The sequence below is a fragment of the Schistocerca serialis genome, chromosome 3 (genome assembly GCF_023864345.2).
Source record: "Schistocerca serialis cubense isolate TAMUIC-IGC-003099 chromosome 3, iqSchSeri2.2, whole genome shotgun sequence".
In the NCBI taxonomy this organism is placed as follows: Eukaryota; Metazoa; Arthropoda; class Insecta; order Orthoptera; family Acrididae; genus Schistocerca; species Schistocerca serialis.
Window position 1 is genome coordinate 66733465 of NC_064640.1, and position 14829 is coordinate 66748293.

General features: G+C 42.2%; 1 protein-coding gene across 1 annotated transcript in view; it reads right to left on the minus strand.

The window, feature by feature from the left end:
- The window catches only part of LOC126471528 (dynein axonemal heavy chain 5), a 1073018-nt gene that overhangs the window by 390112 nt on the left and 668077 nt on the right, over window positions 1-14829 (minus strand). The window contains exon 35 of the mRNA XM_050099754.1: window positions 9414-9601. Within this exon, the coding sequence (XP_049955711.1) occupies window positions 9414-9601 (188 nt within the window). The remainder of the gene's footprint in view (window positions 1-9413; window positions 9602-14829) is intronic.

A 14829-nucleotide genomic window follows, 5' to 3' on the forward strand; every position in this document is an offset into this window, starting at 1 on the left:
TTCTCTCCACAACCTATCCCTCTGTTGTGTGCCCCAGAATTCCTCAAGGAACTTTTCTTTGAAGTCTGTAAACTTCAAATTGTCGATATCCAAATTCAATCCCCAACGTTTAGCCTGACCTGCTAAAGCGTCTATTACTAAATTAATTTTTTCTTTATCCGACATGTCTGTTGGTAAGACACGTTCACAATTTTTTATAAAATCCATTGGATGCCATCCACCTTGTTTCTTTTGAGGATCGTATTTTTCCTCCCTACTCAGTATTTCCGATTTTTGCATTACCAATGGGATACCACTACAGGTAAGAAACGTCTGATTCTGAACTTGCTGACTTAACAATTTTATCTCATTACGCAGTGTATTTTCCTGCTCCTGCACACATGCATCAAAACTCAACATGGTATTGCGCAGTGTTTCAATATCAGCTGCCGTTTCTTTAACAATCTCTTTCTTTACAACTGGTACTATCACCTGTAATTTACTTTCAATTATCGGTTCTAATTTTTCACTAACCAAAGGTTCCACTGATTTCTCTATTCTCTGAATTTCGGTATCAAATCTTTTCTCTATTTCTGTGACTTTTCTCTGAACATTTGTTATTTCAGCCCTAATGCTATTTACTGATTTGTTTACCTCTGTGATACGCTGGCTTTGCGTATTCAAAATATCTAAATTGGCTTTTATTTTACCAGATAGGTTTTCCTCCAATTGGGGTATATGACTAGCCATTTCTGCTTTCAAACTAGCATTCCCTTCTCGAATTTGCGCCATCATCCTATTTAACAAACTTGTTAATTCCATATCCTCTCCCTTGTGACTTGCATCCACAGATACATTGGGTTCACTTTTCACTACCTTTGGTTTCACTTCCCGTTCCTCCGGTCTTGTGGGTGTGGATTCATCTATAGGATTTTCCAACCCTACAACAGTATCTATGGTCCCTAATTCTGGGTCTGACCTTGTAATGTTTTCGTCTTGCTTGTTACTATTCGACTCCATCTTATGCTGCTGTATTTCGTGCCTAATAGAAATGTTTATTAAACCAAGTATTACTTGTTTAACTCCTACTATTGGACTTTCTGTTGCTGCTTTGCAGGTTGTCGTCTTGAACTTACCAATTGTGGTATATATGTCTACAACAGAATTTTAAATTTAAAATTTTCTTGAAACTACCAGTTTATATAAAACACTTTTATTGCAGCCATTATTCTACAACCTTGGTAAGTCCTGTCACGGTCGCCACATGCGACCGAACCGCCGAATCTTTCCATCAGTAAATGGGGTATGTTCTCAAGTGACTCCGATGTTTTAACCCCTCCACTGACAGAATGACCCGCTTCCTACTTCCGTATGTATAAAGCCAATACGGACTTGTAGCTGTCACGCCTTTGCGCTTACTGCTACGTATTTTAACTGTAAATAGCTCAGCCCTAATGGTAAGAGTTAGTAGTGAATTCTGGCGTTATTAATCTTTGAAGACAGCACAGCTGCCACAAGCTCAGCTCACTTTTACTCTACTCCTACCCTCACCATTACACCACATTAACTAGGTGCTACATGGACCTTGCTAAATTCACTTGCGTATACATTTTTGACCGTTACTCGCCAGTATTTACCTATTGGATTAGTACACTCCTAACCGGACTATTTCTCAAAGAGCTGTGATGATTGAACGGGTTCGATCCACGGCCTACAGTGCCCTACAGTTCACACGGTAACACTGCCTACCTGACCCACTTAACTTGGTAGTGAGCTTATGTATCCAATCACCACTGCTAGCAGCAGTAGATAATCCTATCAGCACGACGAGAGCAGCAGACTTACCGTCGAATCCTCCTGAAAATACTTATAACTACGGTCGCCAGCTCTGAAGGAGCAAAAGAATAAATCAATTTTTTGGCTCGTTTCAAAGTGAAACGGCTTGAGTTGAATTTTAAACTTAATTCTGAATATTACTATTTCTGATCATTCTAGGTGATTCTACAAAGCAAATACTCTCTCAATTTCTGTGAGTTGGCTTGGTAGTTACCACCAAGACAATTTAAGCAACTTAGGTTAACAAACTTCTACCCTTCAACTTATTTAATGATTTTGGGATATTACTCTTTGGACAATTGCTATAGATTTAGTTAAGTGACTTTACTTGAAAGGTTACTCAGAAATATTTAAGTAACTATAAATAGGCGACTCATTCTGGTGTGACCATTGCTCTTTTCACCATTCTTAAACGCTAAAGTATTCTACAACCAAAAGAATTGTAAATGAAAGAGGCGATGGTGGCCTCAGTCTGATTTCACTACACTATGTTTCAGGTTACTACACTTTACAATGAACAACATGCGTCGTAATTTTACTCATTACTATATTCTGTCTTCTGCACTTGCACAAAAGAAAACTGGTATTCTCCTTTTACATGTATACAAAGTTCGACTTAACAATTGCAAGCAGTCTTGCCTTGGGTAGACGTGTCGGTGCTGGTGGTGAGATGCATGTGGCTAACGCAGCTCTTCACGCCTCATGCCCTCAATGGCGGCTGGAACTACGAGCTGTAGCACTCGTATAAGCTACTGCACGTCCGCCATAAAATCTGGGCGCAAGAACTCTTACACTCAGCCCCAGTGGCATAGAGACGGCTTCGACAACCATTCGTCGCGTTCCACTCCACAAACGGCGACGATATTCGCCTTTTCGCTGTTGCACAGTCACTTTTGCGTGAGCACAGTTATGCACGTCCGCTCACGTCAACACTCCCCAGGCCAATTCCATTGTTCAGTCCCTGTGTCTCCAGCTACCTCTAGCTATGCTCGTATCACCAAGAGTGGGGGCGTTCCCCTACCACCTTTTCACCGAAATCATTTAGTATTTAAGAATATTTATATTTATTACCCTGGAGTTCATACCAGTCATAATAATTTACTACTAGCGCTTTATAGCATTAAATCATACAGTAATAGCTTATAAATACCAAGAAAAAGAATACATTTGACTCCGATATCTTATTGCATTGTCTGAGACAGCGCTAATTCCCAGTTTCGCCAATAGATGGCATCAGGGTGCACTCCCTGGCAGTCTCACACCAGCGCGCCCGTTTCCGACGCGCGGGCTCCAAATTACTGTCAGCCCACCATCATTTCAGTTCCGTTACAAACTGATGATGAGATAAAAGAAATAATTGAGATAGTTAATGGAGACTAAACTTTAATTGTGATATTGTGACGGCGGACTGGAATTCGATAGTAGGAGAAATATAGTAGGTGAAAATGAACTGGGGGAAAAGAATGGAAAAAGAAACCACCTGGTAGAATTTTGCACAGAGCATAATTTAATCATCGCTAACACCTGGTTAAAGAATCAGGAAAGAAGGTAGTATAAGTGTAAGAGAACTGGAGACACCGGGATGTTTCAGATTAATTATTCAGGGTGAATCACTAACTATTGCCACCTGGAATAACTCCGAAAGTATGATAGTAGCTGAAACGTTTGTGGGACAAATGTTGCATGGAACAACAGAATGAGAAACATCCCCTAGGCTGTGGCTAAACCATGTCTCCGCAATAGCCTTTCTTTCAGGAGTGCTAGTCCTGCATGGTTCGCAGGAGAGCTTCTGTAAAGTTTGGAAGGTAGGAGACGAGGTACTGGTGGAAGTAAAGCTGTGAGGACAAGGCGTGAGTCGTGCTTGGGTAGCTCAGTTGGTAGAGCACTTGCCCACGAAAGGCAAAGGTCCCGAGTTCGAGTCTCGGTCCAGCACACAGTTTTAATCTGGATTTTATAGGGCTTTGGAGTGTGTTTCCAAGGAAAGGGTAGAGCTTGAAAATTTTGCAGACGTGTGTACGCCCACACACATAGCTTGTGCAAACGGCGTCTGGAGACCAAAACACAGCAGAATACCGGCAAATGGACACCTGAGGACTCCACCGAAATTTGCCAACAAACGGAGTTCTCGCCCCCTCCAACACTGGTTTTCAACTCATCTATTGAGAACACCAGTTGACCGTTCCCCTGTCCATTGTTCGAGATACCTGCAAGATAATCCTTGAAAGGTTGCTCGGAACGCCGTGAGCTCCGCTAACGTGAAACCAGCACTTGGAGTGATAGGCAGCTCCTCAGGGGAGTGCGAAACGTTCCACCTGTTTCTATCTACAGTGAAGAGGAATTCAATTGACCAAGACCAGATACATTCAAGACAGAAACTACTAGAAGAATGCAATGTTAGAGTAGATACAGAGAGATGAGTAGTTTACTTTGTTACATGCTATATCCTAACCACTCATGTAATCAGGGCGCAAAACAAGTGATAAATCTATAAATAAAAACCAGTCGGAAGGAAAATGAAGCAAGAGACTCTTGCACGCAAATTCAGCATGCAAATAAGATAAAATGTGAGGAGAAGGGCTGAAACAGGACGCCGTCACACAAAAGGAGCAGCGAGGATGATAGCCAGGGTGGTCATTTTATGGTCAGGCGCTTACTCTGATCAGGCACACAGAGGACGAATCTGAAAGATGTCACATCACAAGCTCTGCAGTCATTGATCTAACAGCAGCGTATGACACTACAAGGAGCTATATGTTACCACAAAGGATTACTACTTAAATTAATCCAGTGCTTGCTGCAAAATAAGTTATTCTACAGCATTCCGAACAGCAAGCGGAAGCAATTGAGAAACTAGAAACGCTCACGGGATCTGCTGCAACGACCAGTCGGTTGGACACAATCAAGATATTTAATCTATGTAGGTGACAGAAACATTGCTGCCGAACACTTTTGAGGACACGGAAATGAAGTGATTGAAAGTCCGGAAAGCTATTGCTGTGAGAACTTTATAATGCCAGAGCATATCAAAAGGCAGTGCCTTCCGTTCCACTTGGGAAAGAAAACTAAGAAGTCAACAGAAAATACCATCATCTTAGAGATCCCGCAAAACACCCACACTGTGAACTACAATGCGCACACCACCTCCTCCTTAGCAGAAAACTACACGTTGTGCTATGAATAATCTCCTCTATGGTTTTTTATTTTTTATTTATTCTTGTGGCTCAGATGCAGCTTAAAATTACAGGTACATAACGTTAGTAATACTATACGAGTATATAACAGGAATATGAAAATACAAAACTATATGCAAAACTAACTAAATGTCAATATCTAGGTATCTAATCCATGTAAGAGTCGTATCATCAGCTTTCATGAGGTCGCTCCAACTCCTCTGGGGCAATCAACTCTAATCTGCTTGACTGTCTGTTTCGAGGACCCATAGTCTCAAACTGGAGGCTCTGTAGCACCCCATTTGTAAAGAGAGTCTGTGCATCGTCCATGCCCAGTGCGAGATCTGTTCAGTTTGACCCACAGTTTCCTGTCGATTTTTGTGCCAGCAGTATCACAATTATACTTTCGAAACCACTCGTGTTCTTCGGGATTTTCAATAAGTTGGCAGCTCTGGTTCCACAGGTCTGTCACCCCAGTATTACTGGCATCTAACTCTTCTGCTCGGCGTAATGGTGGGTTTCTTGAACGGAGTCTGTTTCGCCTTAAACTTAGTATGTCTTCCTGTAAAGGTAATTCTGGGTTCTCCTGTAGCTTGCGGTATTCCCTAAGCAAGGCCTCGCTTCTGCGGACTGCGGGTGGATAATGTTGCTCAGCAGAGAAAGCCAATAAATCGGTGTTGGTCGGATTGCCCCAGTTATTAAACGCATAGTGTGGTTCAACTGGACATCGATCAAGTTGGTGTGGCAACTGTTTAGCCACACTGGGGCACAATACTCGGCTGCTGAGAAGACCAGCGCAATGGATGATGTGTGAAAGGTATCTGCTGAAGCTCCCCATGTCATTACACACAGTTTTTCAATAATATTGTTACGAGTTTTTATCTTGGCAGCAGTATTTTCAAGATGTTTCCCATATGAAAGGGTACTTGTTATGGCAAAGAGTGTTTTCGTTAATTTTCACTCTGAGCTCTGCATTTGCTTGTTTCTTGGTCAGATGGAATATACATACTTCAGTTTTACTTGTACTGGTTTTAAGTCGCCACTTTTTAAAATAGGCGCCCATAACGGCTATATCTTCTGTAAGAATGATCTCCGCTCGTCCAAGATCCTTGGTTCTACAAGCAAGAGCAATATCGTCCGCGTAGCAGAATTTTGTTGACCTGGTATAGGGGAGATCGGAGATATATAGGTTTAATAGTAAAGGGGGCTAAGCTGGAGCCCTGTGGTAGGCCAATTCTTAATTTCCTCTCCATGCTCACATTTTCTCCCAAGTAAACACGGAAATATCTATTGTTTATCGTGGTCTTGATAGAGCTACAGTTTTTCGGCATCGGATTGTTCTTAGTAACTTGTATATCATCTCTTCTCTCCAGACTGTGTCATATGCCGCGGTTAGGTCTACGAACGCGACAGGTGTCTTCACGTTTTCTTGGAAACCAGCCTCAATGAAAGTTGTTAGGGCCAGTACCTGGTCGCAGCAACTTCTCTGTGGCCTGAAACCCACTTGCTCAGCTGGGATATGTTCCAAAATGAAGCAGCTAATTCTATTATAAAGGAGCCTCTCTAAGAGTTTATAAGTACAGCTCAAAAGGGAAACTGGTCTGAAACTTTGAGGGTGGTCAGCTGGTTTATCTGGTTTGAAAACTGCAACTACTTTTGTTCTCTTTAGCTCGTCGGGCAGTGATCCACTGTCTAGGATGTTGTAGAAGAAGCGGACCAGCCATTTTTTCTCACCATTGCCAGTGTTTATCAGAAATTCCGGGTGCATATTATCCAGACCAGGTGCTTTACCATGTTTCGTTTATTTCATGGCTTCATCCAATTCAGTCAGTGTGAATGGTGAAGAGTAATTGGATTCTTTTGGGCACTGACCTTTTAGAGATGTGAGTTCTTGTTTTATTTTAGAAGTATGTTGATGGTCACGGGATGATTTAGATATTTCAACTATATGGTTAGCGATTTGGTTACCTGAAACACCATGTTTCTGCCTGGGTTTATTGGAGGCTCGGCCAAGCTTACGCAGGTACCATCTCACACCATCGTACTCTTCTAGCAGCGTCAAGACTTTGGAGGAGGTCGTCTGCGATATCGCTCTCGCCAGTTTCGCTATACTGTTCATAAAGTTGTTCACAATGTTCATTCCAGCCTGGTATATATTCCTTTCTAACACACGAGGAATAAACTTCTTAGCAGCAGTAAGAACAGCCCCGACGAATCGAGGGTAGTTTTTAGGTTCTGGTGGAATAAAACATATTTATCTAGGTGGTCAGCGAAACTCCACCAATCAGCCCTGTGGAAATTCCATCTGGGCCGGGGTACAGATCTCGCTATTGGGACAGAGACCCGATATCGAGGATTACGGACCTGTGCTGGCTGTGTGGGAAATTAGGTATGACCTCTCTGGGTACAGGCACTGGGTGCCCTCTGCAGTCCCGGGACACAAAGCAGAGATCCGGGTTGCAATCTCTTCGTCAAGCGGCCGATCTGAAATTTCTCAAATCCTTGGCATCATAAACCAGGTATAGATTTTCATTTTCAGCCCAGTCGTTGAGTGTAATACCACACTCATTGTCACGTGCATAGTTCCAGTGACCGTGGTGACTATTAAAATCTCCAGCATAAATCGATGGGTGGGCACTAATTGGCTAAACATCCAGTGGCCATGGCACATTTGGTGCCTTGTAAATATTATTTATAATGGTCTCCTCCACTTGTGTAGAGACATAATGGATCTCATTTTCTGTATCTGTTGAAATGAGACGAGCATGCTCGATATTGCGCCTTACGTAGGTGCCAACACTGTGATATGTTGCACTCATAAGATCGTAGCTATGGATCCTACCTCTTCTACGCAGGTCTTCCATAGTTGGAGGATGTGTTTCCTGGATTAGAACTATGCCAATGTCATTATCTACAAGGAGTGTAGATAGGCTCTCGCTTTTAGCTCGGCTAATACCTTCTATGTTCAAATGACATACTCGGATTTAATGGCCAAGTCTTAATCAGTTGGTCCTGAAAAGATCAATTTTTTAAAGCTTTTTGATTTTCATTTGTCTGCATGTTTGTAGCAAGCAAATCCAATAACTGGTCTGGCTGCCTATTCGTTCTAGCTCATTTAGCGTTACCAGGGACGCACATGTCGTATTCCACTACGGACGCGAGCTATTTGACAATGGTAACAATGCTCAGTTCTACTCTTTGTGGTTATAGTGTAACAAAACATCAGTGCAAGAAGAGACACCAGGTGCTTAATGTGACACGAAAGTTCTGTGCGTTTAGTGTGAATCGTATCGTGATTGCCTTAATTAGTAAGCTACAGAGATAATAATTAACACTCGCATCAAATTACTACCGCTCTTCAAGTGAGGACACGCGATTGATCGAACAGTGTTTCACATATTTATTCCTTTGGCACAAAAATGATTTGTCTACTTTTTTATTTCATTTCTTTCGTTATAGTTCGTCCTGTTTGTTCGGTGCGGACGTCCCATGACGCTTGTTCGAGTTCATTATTGATCCATTACCTCAGTTTATTATTACAGAGGGCAGCTAACCCTCTGACCGAACACGCTGAGCTACCTTCTATTAAATGGTGATAGAAGCTGAAGAAATGAATTAAAGTTTGTGCCAGGGCCGGGACTTGAACCTGGATCTTCTTACGTACTATTGTTTTCCTGTTCAAATGCCAACGGCCCTGCCCCAGTGATAACATCGGTCCCCGTCAGATCACCGAAGTTAAGCGCTGTCGGGCTTGGCTAGCACTTGACACTTGGGTGGGTGACAGGCCGGACGTACCGAGCGCTGTTGGCAAGCGGGATGCACTCAGCACTTGTGAGGTCAGTTGAGAGAGGTACTTGACTGAGAAGTAGCGTTTCCTGTCTCGAAAGCTGACAACAGCCGGGAGGGCGGTGCGCTGACCGCATGCCCTTCCATACGCGCATCCAGCAACGTCTATCGGTTGAGGATGATATATCGGTCAGTCGATACCATAGGGCCTTTCGAGGTCTGTCCGGACGGGGTTTTCCTGTTCAGATCATTATCTATTTGCGCAGCCACTGCACATTTGAGAGATTTGTATGGAGAATTTCGAAACGTCCTATATTTCAAATATGATCTGTGTTCGATCACAAATTCTTTTTAGAGCTGTTTTTTCATGTTTTATTTGTACTGTTTCACGTGATATTCTTTGGTTATGTTTCACCCCATTCGCAAGCATTTTTTTAGTTATTCGTATTTTCGTAATTTTTCTTTGATTTATGTAAAACAAAATATTTATTTAATGCGCTAAAAATACATGGACGTTCCGAAGCATGCAGGTTACAAAATTGTTAGTAGATACTTCTGCGCTGTAAATAAATACGTTCACCAGTTGGTCACTGTGTTTGATGTGCGTAACAAAGGAACTGAGTAATTTCTTGTAGTACTGACCATAGTAATGAATATTCCAAACTCCGGGCACATTTGGATGGAGTCGCCATCGGTGAAGACGAACTGCTTGCGCTTCTCCTTCTTGGCGGCCAGCACGACGGCCACCTGCTGCGCCGCCACGGACAGTACCGGCAGCTCGATCCGGTTGAACTCGTCGAAGCAACCCCAAGATCCCGACTGCGCCAGCCCTGGGTGTAACACAAGTGACAGCTACAATGTACAATTAACCAAAAAGAAAATCATCTTCATGGGGATCGAATGTGCATCCCTGCAAACATCGGTATACATACGGAACTACGACACAGTGCTGAAAGGTAACGTCGGTGAATATTTTGTGGTGTCACCGCCAGACACCACACTTGCTAGGTGGTAGCCTTTAAATCGGCCGCGGTCCGTTAGTATACGTCGGACCCGCATGTCGCCACTATCAGTGATTCCAGACCGAGCGCCGCCACACGGCTGGTCTAGTCTAGAGAGACTCACCCAGTTGCACAGCCGACTTTGCTGGCGATGGTTCACTGTCTACATACGCTCTCATTTGCAGAGACGACAGTTTAGCATAGCCTTCAGCTACGTCATTTGCTACGACCTAGCAAGGCGTCATATTCAGTTACAAGAATGTATTCTGAACAGATAATATTGTGAAGCATGTACCGTCAAGAGCGACGTTCATCATTAATGGATTAAAGTTAATTATCAAACTAATTATGTCCGCTTTCTGAATTCTCATTCCTTGTCATGTACCAGACCTCACGTCAGTATAGTCCTTCCCTCCTCACGCCAGCCTGCGTGAGCTAAAACGCGTGCATTTCGGCCTCTACTCGTAACACGGTGTTGGCTCTTCTGCCAACACAACATATTTTATGTGAAACCTCTTACAGATTTTCAAGTAGAACGAACTTTATGAAAGTTCTACATTCTTATTCTTCATACCTACATATTTGAGTCTCAACCTAGTCACCATGGTGACGAATACATTTCTCCCAACGAGAGACCAGTTTTTTGAAACTGTCACTATATAACGTTTAACTTTGCTGCGGAGCCAAAACCTCACTTCTGTCTGCAAGGCTACATCACTAGCAAAGTGAAGCTCTCGAAGGTGACCTTTAAGTTTTGGAAACAAATTAAAACTGCGTGCGGCCAAGTTGGGAATGTGTGGAGGATGATCGATGACAGTGATCCCAAGGCGTCGGACTGTTGCAGATGTCGCAACTCTCGTGAGTGGTCTGGGACCACCGTGCTGAAGGAGATGCTGCTTCATGTGTGGACGGTTTCTTCGGTTAGAAACTTAGTTACAGCACGCTGTTTCTCACCTTGTAACGTAGTTACGTTACACACCGCCATGATCCATGCTACGATTCGGAGCCTTCTAATGGCAGAGAGTTACAACTTGCGTCAGCGAACTGGGAAAGTCGACTGAGTAATATGCATGACATGTAACATCTCAACAGATACCGTGGCATTACTTTTCAGCATGCCCTCGTATTTCCTCTGTTCAGACATGAATATGTTTAAGCCATTTTTGTCGTTGTTCATGCTTACATGCTTTTAGTCACCCGAAGTAAAAAAGAAAAAAGAAAGTCGTGTGGCATTGTTGGATGGGAAACCGAAAGGGGCAATATGGCCAAATAGTTGGAAAGAGTTTCTTTATTCGCACCATTTCCACTTTCCTTTTGCAAAGCGTGAGTATTATCTCTTCAGTTTTCTTAATGTCGATTAGTGCTCAGACTGCATCTATGTAGTGTTCACGTGTCTGAGGTTGGTGATAGAGAGAAAGGCGAAGGTGGAACATGTATGCAGGCGGACATGAACCCTGCTCTTCAAAAAAGGTCGAAGAGGAGGCTACTGATACCCTAACACATTTCCGCAACTTTCCTTTCCCAGTAGAAGAGTATATACATATATTTGGGTAGACGAGTCCACTGTGATTTGGAGAACGACATATGCATGTGGATTTATCATTCTCATTTTAACCCTGTGTTTGAATCGCCTCACATTAATATTTACATTTTTATGAGTAAATTGAGAAGATAGCAAGCAGACGACGCCACGCGGCTAAACAGAATGGCTCTGGTTGAGTACGAAAATCTGACAAAGAAACGAAGGAAATGCAAGTATTATTCCACAACAAAACTGAGAAATGGTAAAATAGTGAAATGGAAGATTGCTCTCACTGACGCGTGATTTGCGCAAAACTTAAATGTTATCGTCAGTTTAAAAATATCCCCTGAACAGAAGTACTTGCATCAAAGCTCGTTAATATATGCTTTCTTTTATTTAAAATTACTTTTCAGTGATAGCATTAAGATAACAATATATTATTCTTAAAATTTTGTAGTAAAAATGTAATAACTGTCTTCAGCTTAACGTTGCTGAACAGCTCTAAAGCCATTTATTGACGTGCTGATGAGAGTGGCGGAGAGAATGTCACCAGTTTGCTTCTAGTTGCGGAATTCGGGTAGTAGTGGTAATGGCAGTTTTGGGCAAATAGCGGAATTCTGGTGCTGAGCAGGAAAAAGTTTGAGTTCGTGTGAGTAAGTGGACAAGTAAAACTCAGATTTAAAAATCATTTTGTTTATAACGAGAAACAAATCGACTCTTTCCGTCGAAACTGGGCGTCGCCTGAGAGACGTTGTGAGCGGTATAGTTAGGGCTGACTCCAGCTACACACTGCAAAAACGAAATTGCAAATATCAGCTGAAACACCATAGAAAACGAGCCTGACGGCCCACAGAGGAAACACCCGTAGTATCACACTTAAAGACTGTTTTTAAAATAAATTGATACTCACTGAAGGCTTTCACGACCAGATGTCATAGTTGCTGATGAGTCTTCCAAGCTGTACGGCCATGGTCGAAGAAACTTTTCGGTTCCTCACGTTCCGTCCAGACATCTGGACATCTTCGGAGGCGCTCCTGGAAACATTGAGTCTTGGCGACTGCGTCAGTTGGCAACACTCAGCGTCGCTAGGACCACCCCCAAAATTGTCTACAGTAGCCCTGGATGAAATGTCAGGAACCGAAAAGTTTCTTCGACCACAGACATACACCCTGGAAGACCCATCAGCAACTAAATGAAGACTCTCCACAACAGAGTCGCGAGACACTTTAGGTATAATCGAAGGCAGACTTAGGGCATGAGGATAATGGATTAGCGAACTGTAAACCCACGGTTTACCTGCCATGCAGAGGAAGTCTTTCTTTTGAGATAGGCAAAATCTCATCAAGCAGAAAGTCAGGTAATTTTTCACCGTCCATTGAAGGTCCCATACACATAAATGTACTTATATGTAGCTGCTCTGCAATTTACTTTTAAATGCTTGACTGGGAGTTCATAGAACCACATTCAGACTATTTTTCGAGCATTTCATTCTCAAAATGGACGTGAGAAAAATGAACACTAAAGCCTTTCAGTGCGAGCTGTGTCTCTTGGTATTTATTACAATGGCCTTTTCTCCCCATATAGGTGAGACTCAACAAAATCTTTTTACTTCCAGAGGAGGAAGATGATGATAGCAATTTCGTTGGAAAGAAAATCACTTTTGTTTTAATGATTGCCACCCCAAGTTGCGTATCGTATCTGTGATACACTTTACTATGTTTCGCAATAATACAAAATGAGCTGCACTTCTCTGAACTCTTTTTATGTTCCATTGCAACAATAATAACCCGGAAGACCACGGAGAAACACACTGTAAACAGTCTAGTAAATTGTTTTCGGTGTTGTGTCAAGAAAACGTAGTCTATGGTTCGCCTTCCCCACAATATTTTCTTGTAATGGTTCCAGTTTAATTTGTTCATAACTGCAATCCCTCGGTATTTATTCTTGAAAATGTGACCTGCCTATGCAGCTGAACGGAAGGCGGTTGGATCTGTGCCATATGCGTTTCCCATTTCTATATTTATGATGCACCTTCAGAGCCCTGTAGTACATGTGTGCTTTATGTATATACTAATTGTATTCAATAATGATTCCAGGAATGTTACTGTATTACAGTTTTTTGTCATTTACTTTTTGTTAGGTTAAAATAAATTTTTGGAGCACAATTTTTGTATGGTTTAATCACTTGAGAGTTGGAAATACTCTCTTAGGATTTAAAGGTTGGCTACAGCGCGCATACACAATCTCTGGAATCTAAGATATTGTTGTCGCGCTTCGCAGTGCACGGATTAACCAGTGGCAGTTTTGGAGGCCAGTGTACGAGCCCGCCTAGTGTGGTGCGCACGTGTGTTGGGCGAGGGGTCGTCGCCGAGCTGCCGTACTGCTGTGTCCGCCAGCAGTGACACAAGATTAGGTATTGAGTTGATATTTTTTATAATTTGCAGCGCGCTTATTAATTTAAAGAAAAGGGTTTGTGTATGTGCGTAGCAGCAGACGGTAATTTTGATAATGATAGGAGTTGAATTCTTAAAAGAAACCATTGTTAGGCGAATAGATTAAGTATTGATTTTTGTCATTGATTTCTTTTGTAATTGTCAGGGAATTGTTTCACTATGTATTTAATTGAGAAGTATTTCAGTCTGGATCAAGAGTTTGATTAATTTGTAATGCCACTGGAGGCAGATTTACATACGAAGCGATTGTTCAAAGAACTTCTAGCGTTTTGTTAATTGAATGTGAGAGAATCGCTTTCAGAATATAGTTTTCAAAAAAATCGAGTTTAGATTTGACCAAACCGTTTCTCTTGAATTATATGTAGTTGTAGTAAGCAGCAGCAGCAGCAACAGCAGGAGCCGCCATACAGAACATGCATTGCACTCAGCGTGAATAATAGGTTTTTTTATGTTTTTGTTAAATAATGGAATGCAGCAGATCAAGCAGTGGCAGCATAAAGACCAAGTAAGTTATTTGTTGCGCACAGGACCAATAAAAAAAATAATAAAGTTTAGGTGATCTCTGTAATAGTAAAGTTAACAAGAGTACAAGCACGAGATTTTTAGTAGAAAACACGAGATTAGAAGAAAGAGCGCGCGACTTTCACACTGTTTGGTTCTCCTCACGATATTGTGATCTTATTATTCTATATGTGTTCCCTAAGTTGCATTTTCATGGCCTGCATACGCCGATTGTCCTAATTTTGGCGTATTCAAATACATTTAACAGAAAATTTCTCTTTCACTGTGCGTTGTTTGTGTTTACTGTATATCGTGTTGCCAAATGTCACTGTGTGTTTTTCTTCCGTCTTTTTTTTTGCGTTGTGGTGTATTTCTTTAGTTTGATATTCAATTACTTATTCTCTCTCTCTGTCTCTCTCTCTCTCTCTCTCTCTCTCTCTCTCTGTGTGTGTGTGTGTGTGTGTGTGTGTGTGTGTGTGTGTGTGTGTCTGTGTGGTGGGGCCTGCTCTGGCAAAGGGGGGAGGGGAGGGGGCAATTTTGAGTGATAGGAGTCGTGAATAATATGAAAGGCTAACATAAGA